This window comes from Epinephelus lanceolatus, chromosome 21, assembly GCF_041903045.1.
Source record: "Epinephelus lanceolatus isolate andai-2023 chromosome 21, ASM4190304v1, whole genome shotgun sequence".
Classification (NCBI taxonomy): Eukaryota; Metazoa; Chordata; class Actinopteri; order Perciformes; family Serranidae; genus Epinephelus; species Epinephelus lanceolatus.
This window is the reverse complement of record NC_135754.1, coordinates 31,813,707-31,829,850: the sequence shown is the minus strand read 5'-3', so window position 1 is coordinate 31,829,850 and position 16,144 is coordinate 31,813,707. Positions and strand designations below refer to the sequence as shown.

The 16,144-nt window shown below is 41.0% G+C and overlaps 2 protein-coding genes across 2 annotated transcripts; one reads left to right on the top strand and one right to left on the bottom strand.

Annotated features, from left to right (window-relative positions):
- Positions 1–3,861: 3,861 nt before the first annotated feature.
- Positions 3,862–9,327, bottom strand: twnk (twinkle mtDNA helicase). The gene is made up of 7 exons (XM_033610803.2): positions 9,266–9,327; positions 8,392–9,043; positions 7,133–7,835; positions 6,318–6,558; positions 5,987–6,094; positions 5,755–5,896; positions 3,862–4,917 (listed from the first exon to the last, which is right to left on the bottom strand). The coding sequence occupies exons 2-7, from the start codon at positions 9,016–9,018 to the stop codon at positions 4,591–4,593; spliced, it is 2,148 nt and encodes a 715-aa protein (XP_033466694.1). The 5' UTR covers positions 9,019–9,043; positions 9,266–9,327; the 3' UTR covers positions 3,862–4,590.
- Positions 9,328–9,553: 226 nt separating this feature from the next.
- On the top strand, positions 9,554–14,383 carry mrpl43 (mitochondrial ribosomal protein L43). The gene is made up of 3 exons (XM_033610958.1): positions 9,554–9,822; positions 12,653–12,759; positions 13,775–14,383. Exons 1-3 carry the CDS (start codon positions 9,692–9,694, stop codon positions 13,990–13,992), a joined length of 456 nt encoding a protein of 151 aa, XP_033466849.1. The 5' UTR covers positions 9,554–9,691; the 3' UTR covers positions 13,993–14,383.
- Positions 14,384–16,144: the final 1,761 nt, after the last annotated feature.

Below are 16,144 nucleotides of genomic sequence, written 5' to 3'. Positions count from 1 at the left end.
TGAAAGGGTTTATCCGCAGCTGAAACATCTTTTCTTAGCCTCATTGGATTCACATCCGCTCATATCTTGATGCGTTTTAGTGAAGTGGAATTCTTTTGGTCTCTGCACAATTTGTTTCCTTCATGATTAAGAGCTGCGTAGCTCAAGTTGTTTCATCTCCTCCCCTCTCCAGATGGCAGCTATTTGAATAGGCATGCAAGCTTTGATCAGCAGATGCCGCTCAAAACAAAGACAATAATCTGACGTACGCCTCGATGTCAGTATTTAACCATGTTATATATTTTCACCAACTGTTTACTCTGGGAAAAGAAACACAAAACTTGAGCTGTTATCTTCGAAACATGCTCGGGTGAATTTCAGTAATGCTACAAAGTCTGACTGACAGCTACCGAGTCTAAGTATTTGGCAAAGTTCTGTGCAACTGTGGCTGCATGTGCATCTGCATGCATTTGTGTCAGACTCATTCGTCCCAATTTTTGTGTGTTTTCCCCTCTGTGGAGGAGCTGGCAGGCGACAGAGCCATCATCATCATCTGGGCGTAGAAATGCCTCAAAACACAAAGAGCCCCATTCAGAGTCCTCAGCAGCCGTATCCCACACCCACACAGTCAAGAGGACACCCAGACCCATCCAGCGCACAGCCTGGAGTCATTACTGAGAGCAATGTGTACTTACGCAGCAGTGAATCATTCACAGGGAAACATTAAGCAGAAAAGGAAGGTTCAGAGAAGAAGAAATGATGGAACATAAACCTGCTGATCACCACATCTGACTGGGAGCTGTCTCCCTCCTGCTATCTCATCTGCAGCGATTTACGTTCATCAAACATAGAGGAATTATTCCAACAGCTTACAACAATATCTTCAGCTATTTGAGGAACTCAGGGGTCCACATACCGGGTGTAAAGTGAGTCTGGTGCCAGCAGGTTCCCTGGACCGGGCTGTCAGAGACAGAGCCGGCAGAAGTCTCAGCGGTAGACGGAGAGGCCCCAAATTTCTGTGAACTCAAAAAACAATGATGAAAGAATACTAAAGGGGTGGATTGCCCACTCCAGGTCGGGGGGAGGTCCTGCCTCAGGTGGAGGAGTTTAAGTATCTCAGGATCTTGTTCACAAGTGAGGGTAGGATGGAGTGGGAGATTGACAGGCGGATTGGGGCGGCATCAGCAGTGATGCAGACGCTTAACTGGTCCATTGTGGTGAAGAGGGAGCTTAGCCAGAAAGCAAAGCTCTCGATTTACCGGCCGATCTACGTTCCAACCCTCACCTATGGTCACGAGCTCTGGGTAGTGACCGAAAGAACGAGATCGCGAGTACAAGCGGGCGAAATGAGTTTCCTCCGCAGGGTGGCTGGGCTCAGCCTTAGGGATAGGGTGAGGAGCTCGGACAACCAGGAGGGACTCGGAGTAGAGCCGCTGCTCCTCCACATCGAGAGGAGCCAGTTGAGGTGGTTCGGGCATCTGGTAAGGATGCCTTCCGGATGCCTCCCTTGGAAGGTATTTCGGGCATGTCCAACCGGGAGGAGACCTCTGGGCCGCCCCAGGACACGCTGGAGGGATTACATCACCCGGCTGGCCTGGGAACGCCTTGGGGTTCCCGCGGAAGAGCTGACGGAAGTGGCTGGGGAGAGGACTGTCTGGGCTTCTTTGCTGAGGCTGCTGCCCCCGCGACCCAGACCTGGATAAGCGGAGGGCAACGAGTACGAGTACGAGTAAAGGGGAACTCCACCAATTCTTAAGGGTTCCTGGTCTAGACCCGGTTTTACTCCCCATGTCAGCGTGGGTTTCCTCCAGGTGCTCCAGCTTCCTCCCACAGTCCAAAGACATGCAGGTTAACTGGTAACTCTAAATTGTCTGTAGGTGTGAATGTGAGTGTGAATGGTTGTCTGTCTCTATGTGTCAGCCCTGTGATAGTCTGGTGACCTGTCCAGGGTGCACCCAACCTCTCACACAGTGTCAGCTGGGATAGGCTCCAGCCCCCAATAAATCGATTTATTTATCGCATAATATAATTCAAGGTACAACTCAAGTGAAGTGGCACTGAATCATAACACAAGTTAGACATTAGAACAAATATTTACCGATTTAACAACATGGCTGCCAATGTCTGATAACTTCGCCTCGAGTGATGTCACTTGAGTGAGCGTCGGTTAAAGACTAAGTTTGGAAATGAAGTGAGCTCACCAGACCTCTGCAACCCGCTCCTCATTGCTACATTAGCCCCTGCTAGCATAACACACCCAGATCTCAGGTGGAGCAGGTGGAACTGTCAGCGGTTGACTGGCATTGTGGGTAATGTAGGCACCGTGTTTTGACAAGGAAGAAAAACGTGGAATAAAAACAGACCATATCTCTAGTCCAGCTGCATCAGTTTTCATATTTTTTGTTTGCCAAGATTCTAAATGGTGTTAGCATACAACTTAAAACAATAATGAAAAGCCTAAGGTGGCAGGTGTCAGGTGGTGGTGCATTCAGTGTCTTGCCAAAGTTCCCAGGATGGACAAGTGCAAGTTATATGTTTGTGACCAGTAATGTTCTCACCTTTTATGCTGCGTTCAGGAATTTTATGTAAATATGTTTAGTTTAGTTTAGTTTAGTTTATTTAAGAAGGGACGGTGCAAATTAAAAAATACAAAAGGCATTTTTTCCATCCGTTGCTCCTTGGCCAAGATGTTACACAAGAATGATCATCAAATGTGTGATTCAGTGATTAAACGTGAGGTAAAATTAATGCAATATAAAAGGACATACAATTTTTTAAAAGCACAACAGGCAGAAGTGACATATTTCCATATAGAACAACATAGCAACTCTAGCAGGACATTAGTAGCAGCATCAAAAGTTTAGTGCTTAGGTATGTATGTTTTAATCATCCATTATTGTAAATGATTAGTGAAAGATCTAGAAGTGTTTAGTACTCTGATATGAATTGAAATGGCAGTGATGGAAGTGCAAGAGCAACTGTGGTTGCTGTTTCCTGCCTCTTACCATGGGCTTGTTTCTGGTGCGACATGAGTGCTTTAATGAGATTTCCAAAGTGCAAAGATCCTTAATTTTTTAATGAGCGCGACTCCCAGGGTGAGACAAAATCTACAGCGTGGATGCCAGGGTTGAAAATCATCAAAGGCTCTGAAATCAAACACACTGGCACTTTCATATCCCGCACTGAACCGTCGCCTTTCTATCATAAATCTGAAATTTTATGTGGCTTTGCAGTGACTGCGATGAAATATGACACTTGGACCATGGATACGTCCTGCAGCAGCCCACGGCACAGCACAATGCAGAGTTCTTCACCTCTGGAAGCTGCTGATTCTACGTGTAACCCCACACCACTGCAGGCCAGGCAGAGCCATTGACTTCACCCATGATTTATTCATGTGAAGATGTTTTGAAACACATTTGCATTTATTAAAAGTCACTCAGTCTAAATAATGGATTGTGTAATGTGACACTGGAGATGAGTCAGTGCTTGAAGACCTATGACACCACCTCATTATCAGTGTTAAAAGGCTGCAGGAGGGCAGAAGGAGGCCAAAGATCTCGCTTCAGTCTTCAGTCTAACTTAAAGGTTTATATGAAAGGCAATCACGCAGGGGAATAATTGAACATTTTCTCCCTTACATGCATGATGGTGCACTGTCAAGCTTTGATATCTCTCTAAATAACACTCACATCTGGGGCGAATCGTTAAAAATAGTCCCGACTGAAGCCCAAAGACAAAGCTTAATAAAACACACGTCTGCAGCCACTTGTAAATAAGGTCAGTGATATTAACTGTGCAGGGTTATTCCTACTCTCATGAGCTTCTGTTATCTACAAAGCACACACTGCCCCCTGTTGACCAAACACAAAAACACAGGCAAACAGCTGCATCACAAGCATTTAATTTTTTTAAAAACAAAGCTCATTTATAAATCATGTTCGTACAAAAAGTCAGTAGAGAGCACACTTTGGTTATGTGCAAGTGCTTTGTTGCAAGCAGACAGTGTCATAGTGATATAGCTTGAAATACTTATACTACATCAGGTCGCAGTGTCACAGTATTTTTTTGTGTGTGTGAAATTGAGGAACCAGTTTAGCAGAATTTCATAAAATACATATTTTTCCTCTTACCTGTTGTGCTATTTATCAGTCTAGATTAGGTCTGTGGATTATCTTGAGTAACCAGGTCATGATTTCTGGAATCTTTCAAATGTATATTTTGGCGCTTTGAGCACCACAAGCCGAGTCCCATCTGGTTCCATTATATTTGAGAGAAGGCAGACATCTCTACGGCTGATATCTCCAGCACTCTGCAACTCACACCAAAACAATCTAGACAGATAAACAGCACTACAGGTGAGAGGAAGAATATGTATTTTTGATTTCAGGGTGAACTGTCCCTTTAAAGTACAGTAGTACCTACGTAGAAAAGCTTACCAAGACATCTTCATGATGTCACATACTGATTGAAAGATCCATCTGGATTATAACTATACATTTCACTGTGAACTACAATCAGAGCAATTATATGCTGAGGATTGCTCCAACATACTTCATGTTGAGCTTAGTTGAAACTTGTGTTACCAACACCCTCTGTCTCTACCCCCCTTTAACTGTCATTTCCAGTTGTGGGATTCTTAACAGTCCGTGGCGTCTTTGTCGTTTTGGCCGCTTTCTCTTTTTTAACCTCCTCCTTCTTCGCCACCACCTCGTTCTCCGCGACCTCCTCATTCTCAGGCTTGGGTGCGACCTTCCTCAGCCTGTGCTTGCCCTTGATGGGAGCTGCGAAAGTGAGCGAAGACTTGAGGAAATCCAGAGGGAAGATGCCCACGTCCCCGTCGAAGCGGTTCTTCGTCACCTGCAGGGACCTGCGGCCGGGACACGTCACCAGCTTCTTCTCCTGCAGGATGAGGACGTTGTCGGCTTCTTGGCTGGCCTAAAGGGGGTTAAAGGTCAAGACGCTTCTAAGGTATGTTGAATAATTGCAGTTTTGTGAAGAGAGTCAGGACACATTTTAATGATAGCGTCAACTCAGTGTGTTTCAGGTTGTTTCCAGCTACAAAAGCAGCATGACATATATGAGTAAATTAATATAGGGAAGGTTAAAAAGATTAAAAACACACAGAAATAAAAGGAGATAATGTGTTTCAAACCCAAGTATATACACTAAGTACTATTAAAATGGCTGTAGATTTGATTTTGATTGTCCAAGATTAGTCAGGTTATGTGCAATGGTTGATCTCTTCCTCTGTCATTGTGTAAATAAGGAAAAAAATATAAATATATATTTTAAAAATTCTTTAAAAAATATCTATTGTAAAAATTCCTGAAAGAATCTAATTTTCTTTTTGTGCTATGCCTTTAAAGTATACAACTTTTTTTTGCTTATTTTTGCTCATTATTGTTCATTAATTTTATTTTATCCTCTCATCCTCTTAAAAGAAAAGAAAGTACTATATACTATATATTTATTTTTATTTTATTTAATTTTCTAAAAAAAAAAAAAGTGCACAAAATTTAAAATGAAATTGTTTCTATAAATAAATAATAATAATGATATAAAACAAATAAATAAACTTACATGACTGATTCCATTAAAATCTATTATTATAAAATTAGTTATAAAATGGAATCTGTCACTGTTCCTCCCGTTTCCCTTTCAGGTTAACTATACTGTATAGATCTACTTATATTATATACGTCCACTATAAAGTCCCTAATTTGCTGCACAGTTTAGTTTAAAACAAAAATGTGAGATGTTTTTCTGTCTTACCTTCGCTGAACCAAAGATTGACGCAGTTTGCAGCTCTCGGTCATCCTCTTCTTTCCGCGGGTGAATGATCAGAGTGACGTGGCAGCTGCTGTTGGTGGCAAACTTCCTGAACACCCCGATGATGTGGTCCTGAACTGCAAACCTGGATCACATAAAACATAATTTAGTTCCATATTTCTCATTGAAAAATATCACGCCTAATGAAACAGAAACTTGTACAGGGTAGACCCACTTGTCTACGGAGAGGTTTTCCTGCCCCATCATGAACTGCAGGTTGTCGATGATGACGTGGTTGATGTCATACAGGTAGACAGCATGTAGCATTGTGTCCAGCACCGTCCTGTAGAGGGGGTTGAAAGAAAAGGGTCAGACCAAAATGATTCATATAGAAATACTGCTTTTATATAGTAAATAAACTAAGCTGAAACTTATATTCTTACATCAACTGTTGAGGTAATTACCTAATGTTCTGTTCTTGCCTGACGCTCACTAATAATTAGCAGTTACATTATGCTGACTGGGATTAAAAAGAAAGACGCACGTATCCACTAAAACAGGCTTACTTGATGTTCTGCTGCCCGTGGAACGTCATGAAGTAAAGCGGCAGCTCTTCAAACTTGTCTGCCCAGAAGTCGTACTGCTCCAGGTTTTCCTCCAGCCTCTGCATGGCAAACTGCGTCAGCATGATCTTCGCCAGACGCACGTTGTTGATCTCAAAGCTGCCCCATAACGTGTTGACGCCCTGCGTGCAAAGATCCAGAGCAAGCTCGCTGATAAACGTGGTCTTCCCACTGCCAGTAGGACCTGAACAAAGAGACATACATATTAAGACTAACTATTAAACTGTAGACTGTGTAGAGTGGATAAGAGATAATAACATGTAATGTGTTTGTTTACACCTCATATTCAAACTTGACAGGTCCAGAAAATGTAACACACAGCCCTAAATATATTCTTTCTTTGGGGAAATAAAAACATTGATCTGTGGTGTGGGTGTATTTTTATGTCTTATTCTTTCACATTTGTAATCCATTTATAAACAGTAAAAAAACAGTAGCATCATCATCAAAAATTAAATTATTTAGGCTGCTTGTAATTCATGATTTTGGCTACATGGGGGCATTAAAACAAGCTGAAAAAACATTTTTTTGCCACCAAATTGTTAGAATTTTTCACCAGCTAGTCTCCAGCTTTGTCTCTCTGGTGTTTTGTAACGTGCAGGTCATGTTTATCAGAGCTTTTATGTTGTAAACTGCCACCTGCTGTGAGGTTTGTGGGCCGGAAAACCAAAACAATGAGCTCAAAGATGCTAAAATGCTCTGTAGAGCTGAGGGGAACTGCAGAGTTGGGTGTTTATTCTCCGAGTGTTGCCATGTACCTGTGAAAACAGTCAGCTCCCCTTTGCGGTGTCCCTTCAGGATCCTGTTGAGCTCCGGAAACCTCGTCCACTTGACTCCAGCCACCTGGTCTGTGTTCACCAGCTCCCCGTACACGTCCTCTCTGAGCTGCTTGAAGGACACTATGGACTTATGGGCCGCCGGGATGGACGATTTGATGATTTGGCTGAAGTTCTTCCCCAGAGCCAGCGCCTCCACAGGACACGGCCGGTACTCCCCGGGCCGCACCAGCGAGCAGCGCCTCAGACCCAGCTTACGTGAAAAGATCTTTGACGCCTCCCAGGAGCGAATGTCGCCTCCAAGCCACAGCGTCACATACTTGAACTGCTCCAGGTAAGGCAGCAGGATCGGTGGGAGGCAGCTGACCCCGCGTGGGAGAGCCACACTGGGGAGTCCTGTGGCCTGGCTTACTGCCAGAGTGTCCAGCTCATGTCCGGTGAGCACCACCTCTGCGTCCATGCGGCCCACCAGGGGGAGGCCAAACAGGTTGTAGTAAGAATTACTCTTTGGCACTGTAGCTTCATTATAAGTCACTTTGTCATTGTCTGTGCTTTGAGCGGAGAGAAGCTTCACCCCCTTCAGGGAGGAGTCGGGTCCACCAAACCAGGGGAAAACCAGACTCTTGGTGGGCTTGAAGAGCCTCACGCTGAACTTCTTGAGTGTTGCATTAGAGACCTTTGTGATCTGAAACCAAACAGCAATACATCATAGTTTTATTGCATTATTCTGTTGATATCTTGTCAACTTATCTTAAATATTTTTTTGTCAGCTTCTTGCCTTTTTTTTGTCATCACTAGTGTTTTTAATTGCCCTGTTCGTTTACTTGCTGTGACTACCGTGTCTGACGCTGTTCAGACTTCTGCAGAATATATTTTCTTTACAGTATATAAGTTTAATAGAGTTTAGGTTTAATCGTATTCCTCACAACTTAAATGACATGCATTTACAACAGTTACAGATGCAAGATCCTTACCAGGAGTGAGTCACGATCTACACATTAAAAGAAAAGATATACACAATATATTAGTTTAAATTATGTAAATGGGGGCTTGCTTGCCTCTTCCATCTTTATCGTCTTCACATACCTCCTTTAATGGATAACTAAAGGCTTATTATGTGAAGTTATATAAGGATTTACTTTCTTTGCTTCTCAATGATTGTGATGTAGATGTGATGGTGTCAGTTGTCCCTTTGATTATTCTGACTAAACTAAACTAAACTAAACTAAACTAAACAATACCTGGAACATGGTTTTAACCATCTGAGCCTCGTCCTCAGTGAGGTCACTGAAGGGCACAGAGCTGGACCAGATCCTCTGCACCTCCCTCTGCTCCCTCTCCCTCTCCTCCTGCTCCTCCACAGTCTCCGGGTATCCCAGCAGCACATTCGGGCTGAGGAAGTCCTGCTCGTCCTTCTGCATCACCTCCAGGCAGTCCTGGAGATCCTCCCAGCTCCCTTCCACCAGCGTGTCTTTGCACAGAAACTGTCCGGTGGTTTTGTCGATGAACAGGGAGAAGCTGTCCCCTCTGGCAGACGGCTGGACGAAGATGCTCTGGATGTGGAGGCAGCTGTAGCCATCATGGATGGGAATGTCTTTGGAGCGCAGATACTGTTTGATGTCTGTGACTGTGATGGGGCTCACAGGAAACTCTACAGTAGACTTTGCATCCTTTTTATAAGCTCTGGTCCCACTGTGTGCCAGGAAGTAGTCTGTGTCCACAAGCTGTAAATCACAGGGGGGCCTGTGAAGGAGTCTGTGGGTGAGATGTGTCCCACAGAGGGGTGGGAAGTGTCTCTGGTGGAGAAACTTTGGGGCTGCCACCTGCCTGACACAGGCGGTGCCCCTCAGCAGCAAGCTCCTCCACATCAGTTATCTGGTTGGGACATTCAACCTGCAACACACATGAAAACAGCATGAAGCATCACAGCAGATGTCTTTGGTGACCTGTGCTAATGTAAGGACAGACAGGCAAACAATGAGGCAGAAAACCGTTATTTATCTTTATCAAACGATCACTGACTGGACATTAAAATGAGCTAAAATGTGCGCGAGAGCATTAACTATAAACATACTGAGTTAATTCAAATAACAAACACACAATAAAACAACTTACTGGCTCTGCTGTCTGTCCTCATTTTCCTCCATGCTCCTCCAAGCCCGGGCTTTGCAGTGCGTCGGCAAAACAAGTCCGTGTGAAACATACGGCGAAAGGTATCGAGCTGCGTTTATATGTTCATGCTACATTTTAAAATATTTAGAATATGCGCATTTATTTAATATATCTATGTCACAAAATTGAATTACACTCAGCACTCTAATTGGCTGAAGGAAGTAGTCTTTTAAAATATATATTTTCTTTAGCGGTCGGGTCGGTTGTATGTTGTTTCCCGCCGGATCATTTCATCGACGGACCGCAGCACATTCATGCCCGTCAACTTGTCCTCTGTGAATGTTGCTGCTAGCTAACGTTGGTTTAGTCTTGTCCAGCGGTTTATATCAATATTTTAATTAAAATATAACCGTTAATTGACGGTTGACGATGACATCCAGAGGGACACCGAGTCGCTTCCTGAAAAGCGTCCTTCAGAACGGTGTCGGCCGTTACGTCTGCCAGCTGAAACGAGTCTCCATCATCTTCTCTAAAAATGCACAGAGCTCCCTGGGAGTCAGGTAAAACAAACTGTTCACATAAATATACCTTATTACAGGTGACGTGAAAGCCCTGACCTACTGAAGTAAAACTACAGTAGCATTATGAGCTAAATGTGTCTTGTTGCATGTCAAGATGTTGTCAGACAGCAAAGTTAACTTTAAGAATTTAACCCTCTTCAAAACAAGATAGTGAATAATACTTGAGTTTCTTATCATTTGTTTTACATTTAAATGCCTGCTTTCACTTTCCTAGTGTGTAACCTTCCTGATATATACTGTGTGTTGCCGCCATTTGTTGTGTTGCTGTTGGGTTCCTAGCAGCTTATTGTCCTCCACACTTCCTTTTTTATTAACACATATTTTTATTGTTATTTATAACAACATATAGGCTGCTACACAACATTGCAAAAGAAAAACTAAATAAAAAACACATCCATGTGTACATACACCCAGGTACACACATATACAGATACCTACATACATACAGAAACTTTAAATCTCATCCAGAGCATTACTGATGTCAGGTATTGGATCAATCAATCAATCAATCAATCAATCAAATTTTATTTATATAGCACCTTTCAAAACAAATCAATGTCATTCAAAGTGCTTTACATTTTGAAAAAATACAGAGAATAAAAGTAAAATCAGAAAAAGGACTGGTAAACTAATGCACACTGTGTCATACAATAATAATTTAAAACAATAATAGAAGATAAAAACAAGATCAAAACTACTGTGCTGCTACTAAAAAATAATAAAAATAAATATTTGAAATAACATGCAGGATAAAATATAAAATCAAAGCCAGGAGAATAATAGTAATAAAAAGAGAAAAATATAGATAAGACCACTGAATAATAACAAAAGTAAAACAAAACAAAAAAAATGGATGGCCAGAAACTTTCTACAGCTAAATGAGGACAAGACAGAGATTTTATTAACAGGTCCAAAGGCTCTTAGACACCAAATTAGCACTTTGCTGTCTCCCCTACCAGCATATCAAAAAATTAGGTGTAATTATTGATTCTGATCTTAAAAACTTTCAAAAACACATTTGTAATATCTCATCTCATCATCTTAAAAATATTTCTAAAGTTAGATCCTTCCTTACACGCTCAGATTCTGAAAAGTTGCTTCATGCATTTGTTTCCAGTCGGCGTGATTATTGTAACGCGTTTTTTGCTTCACTAGCAAAGCAATCACTCACTAAACTTCATCTTATTCGGAACACTGCAGCCAGAGTGCTAACCAGAACCAAAAATCTTCTTTTAAAAGCAAACTAAAAACTTTTTTCACAAGCTTTTAATCAGGTCTAGTGTTTGTATTAAAAGCTTCCTCTTCTAACGTTTTATATATTGTCCTATTTTATATGTACAAAATATTCTTGTTTATTTTTATCTTATATGTTTTATTTATGTATTGCCTATGAAATGGTATCTTCTTGGCATGTATGATTTTATCTGCTTTGCCTTTTTAAGCACATTGAGTTTACGCTTGTTGTATGAAATGTGCTATATAAATAAACTTGACTTGACTAAAGGAGCAGGCAGTTGCACGAGATAAAGGCCCAGTCAGGGCTTATCCTCTTATGACTGGTTACAGGAAGATGTAAAACAATAAAGAAATGTGACTTGCTTCCATGGAGCTTCGATAAAGTGGGGTTTAGAGTCTAGCTTTTATATATTCCATAAATGGATTCCAGATTTTCATTCTTAGTTTCACAAGTTTGAGTTTGCTGCATCAATTCGCTCAACCACTGAGTCCAGCTTAAGGGATGAGGGTTCTTCCAGTGGAGAAGAGTTAATTTCTGTGCAAATAAAGTGACAAAATTTTATTATATTTTGAATTTAGATGCTGAAAGATTCTTATTTTCTTCTCCTGCTTTGCCAAAAATAGCTGTCAAAGGATGTGGGTACATTTTCATTTTGAAAATATCTGATAGTGTTTTGAAGTTCAAACTCCAGTAAGACGTCTGCACCTGTCACAAGTGGATCAATCAGCATCTGGGAGCATTTTAGAGAGTTTGACTTTTGAGAAATGATGGCGATGCAGCACCTTAAATTGAATGAGGCCACGCCTGGCACACATTGAGGCCGTGTCCCCACTGCAAAGTGTAATGTTATAGTGGACTAAACAGTGTAACAGCCAAATTCCTTTATGTTAATTTGTACAGATACAAAGAAAATTCTGATAAATGTTATTCATTTGAATTGTATATAAATCTAAATACTACCTACCAAAAACATGTCATGGTGGGAATCTATGAACATATGGTGTTGCTTCAAGGAAACATTTGCATTTCATCTCTTTTCTATTACTTAATAATTGAATACTTAGTATGCTAAACAATTAGAAATCAAACATTTCTAATTTAATATTGTGATTCCAGTTTTAGCAGATTTTAAATTAACAGAAAAAGCTGTTTTCAGACTCTTTTTGGAGAAAGTTGATGGAGCTGAATGATGTGAGGAAGGTCCAAACACAGGGACTCAGCATGGCCTCCAGAAAGTCATAGTACAATACAAACAGTGCTGTTTTTGAAGTATTATTGTATGTTGTTAATCACCAAAAATGGGTATGTTACCCAGAGGCAACACGGTACCATAAAGGGGTAAGTGTAGCGCTAGAATAAATGTTTTTGGTTACATTCCACTATGATCAGTAATGAAAATAATCACCAGTTGCAGCGTTAAAAAAAGTCATCTTAAGATATTCTTTGTCTGGTTACTTACCACTAATAAACCAAGACAGAAAAATGGCACTGTATACAAAAGACACTGACGATCATCATCATCATCACCAGAGTGGCCACATCATCATCACCTTCTTTTCTGTCAACTTTCAGAGAGTTCATTGAAGAGGGCGTGGTGGATTATGCCAAAAACAACCCTTCAACAGTCGTGTATGTGTCTCCTCAGTCGTGCAGGATACCCAAAATAGTCGCAGAATACTGTAAGTGTTCACGTCTTTGTGTTTTAATGGGATATTTAACTAATAGCACACACTAGCACGTTTTTATGTATAAAATAATGCTTTATTTTGCAGCTCCTAGGTTTTCTGAATACTTTTAAGAATGTTTGTAAGTATGTAAATTGGTTTAAATTACAGGGTGACTCATCGGTTATGTGAGTTAAACTAGTAGCAGATGTTGATTTCCAGAGAAATATATTTTAAAGATCTGCCACAATCTTAACTGGAAAAACATACTTACTTTAGATCCCTTTGAAGCCAGTAAATATCCCTATATGTTGAGTATGCTTCCCTGTAAATCAAAGCTTGGTTTGTGTAATTATTAGTACTAAAATTCTCAGTAATTACACAACAATTTATTGTCACGTATCAGCTCCTTTCTAGGATATTTTTTTTTATTTTTTTTTTTATTTTAATTGCTTTCATGTGAGACTCTTCATGCTGCTGTCTTGGCCAGGACTCTCTTTCAGAAGAGATTTTGAATCTCAGTGGGAATATTCCTGGTAAAATAAAGGTTAAAAAAACATAATAATAAATAAATAATCCACTCAGATCAGTACTGCCTCTGAGGGAGGCCTGGTACAAACATTAAAACCAGCACTAAAACAAGAAACGATGACAAAACCCTTTCATTAATTCACTATTATTGATATTAGAAATTTTTTTTGCAGACTTTTGAGGCAAATATTTCTATTTAAACATCATAAAACATCAAAATGCTACTGGTTTGAAATCAAATGACAGATGGCAGGTGAGATAGGTTGTTACTACTCCTGTGTACTGTAGGGGGCAGTATAAAATTGTTTTTTCTGAGACCTCTATTCAGGTAGAAGTGAAATGCCGCTGGGCGTTTTAAATGACTTAGTTAAACAGTCAGAATCATTTGTTCTTGTTGACACTGTTACATTTCACACTAGGCAGGTTTTTCAGTAGTTTAAGTGTGTGTCTGTCCCTTTTGAAGTCACGCAGACTTATCACCTGTCTTTCCTCTCTGCAGTAAACGGCAACGTGAGGGAAGAGATCATCACAAGCAAAACGTCTCCGCAGATTTCAGAGCTTTTGACCAAACTGACCAATCAGTCTGGCCTGGACATCATCCGCATCCGCAAGCCCTTCCACACAGACAACCCCAGTATCCAGGGCCAGTGGCACCCATTTACCAACCGGCCCCCGTCTATCGGCCCCATTGGAATACAGAAACGGGAAGCCGAATAAGGACTAACCAAAACTTAAAGTCAAAACTTGTGCTTAATCTAGGCAAGATATGTTTTTCTTTTGAAGATGTTAACGTGTCTGCTTTGTAAATTAAATCTCGGGTCAAGCAGTCCTCATGTTTGCAGCAATTTGTTGGATAATTCTGCAGAAGACTACAATCCACCATGCTTTTCTGTCTGATGGCAGCAGAGCCACTTCAGCTGTGCAGAAAAGTGCCCACATTACCGAGCCCTGAATGCCACATTTGAATAGACTTTACATGAATCCACCAGAGGCTTGTCAGCAGGCAGATAACTGTTTTTAATCTCAAGGTTATTTGAAGATTCATGTAGTAAACTGCCGCACTGGGGAGCAACTTTGTATGAAATAAAAAAAAAAAAGATTGTGCAAATGCTGGCGTTGGTGTTTAAATTTAGATTTTCTTTTGAGTTGTGTTTTAACAGCTTGTCAGATGAAGATCAACAGAGTGAAACTGATTGCAGCTGTGCTGTCAGCATCGTTAAGAAAGATTGATTCAACTGCACTTAAAATACTTCACAGATGAGACACACATCACAAGTACACCTTTTTTATTTATAAGACACGGGGGGGAATGTACATGTTATTACAGTTTAATACTGATAAGGTTTGAGGGTTTCCTCGCTGTGCAGAGTTAAACGATCCAGAGCTTAAATGAACATGACAGATGGTTGTGTGATAGCTTGAGGGACAAGTCTTAACCTTCCCAGCACAGAGCTGCCCTCTGCTTCGGCTCAAGAGGAAAAAAAAAAACAACTCCTGTGCATAATTTGTACAAATTCAACAAGGCGGATGTTGGCAAAACTCCTCGCTGCTTTCTTTGCATTTCTCATCCCAAATTTATCATTTTTGACTGCAAAAGGCACGCCACTTGACCCTTTCTTTCCCTCCACAAATGACCTCAGTGTTCTTCCCAACAAAAATATAACCAAGCACCAGTCATCACAGGAATACCAACAAGCATGGAATGAACGCGAAAAGTGCCCTCAGGACAGATTGCTTGTTTCTGCTGATTGATTCATAGTATTCGGCTGGCATATATAGCTCTGGCCGGAGGAAATGATTTGGCTATCTGTGAAAATTTATGTAGAATAGGAGCGTGAGATGACTGCAGAGGATGGCGATGAGTGAGAGACAGTGGAGCCAACCTCTGCAGCAAGATATTGGTGCTGATTTCACTCATTTTCTTCCAAATATCTGCACTGGAGTTGCATCTTTGATGAGAATGTGGATGCCCTCTCCCTTTAAATTACCCTCAGACATATAGACTGCGGTTCCTGTTGTTACACACGCACAGTTTAGCCAATAAAAGTGGCAAAATTTAAATTATCTGTAAACTTGTGTCGCTAAATTTAAATAAAATTAATCTTCAAATGTAGCTGTTTAAAGGGACAGTTCACCCAGACATAAAAAACACATATTTTTCCTCTTACCTGTAGTGCTATTTATCAGTCTAGATTGTTTTGGTGTGAGTTGCAGAGTGTTGGAGATATCAGCCGTAGAGATGTCTGCCTTCTCTCCAATATAATGGAACTAGATGGCACTCAGCTTGTGGTGCTCAAAGCTCCAAAAAAATACATTTCAAAAACTCTACAGCAATGTCTCTTTCCAGAAATCATGACCTGGTTACTCAAGATAATCCACAGACCTTGTTGTGAGCAGTTTCATGTAGGAACTATTTTTATTTAATAACCTAACGACACCTGACAATTGCATCATAGCGCAGAAAGAAGCGTGCATCTACTCATGGAGGAAAGGTGCACCAGATGTAAACATTAGTGGCGTCCTCCTTGGCTGAGCTGTAACGTTAGCTAGTTCAGCGGTGCTAGGTGAGCTAGCAGTAGATGCACGCTTCCTTCTGTGCGGTGATGCAGTTGGCCAGCTTGCTCTCACTGAAAGGGGGGTGTCATTTGGTAGAAAGAAAATAGCTCCTACATTAAGTGCCATCTATTTCAATTATATCGGAGACAAAGCAGACATCTTAATGGCTGATATCTCCAACTCTTGGCAGCTCATACCAAAACAATCTAGACTGATAAATGACACTACAGGTAAAAGAAAAAAAATGTTGTCTTGATTTCTTCGACAACTGTCCCTTTAAATTACCCACAGACATATAAACTGCAATTACTTT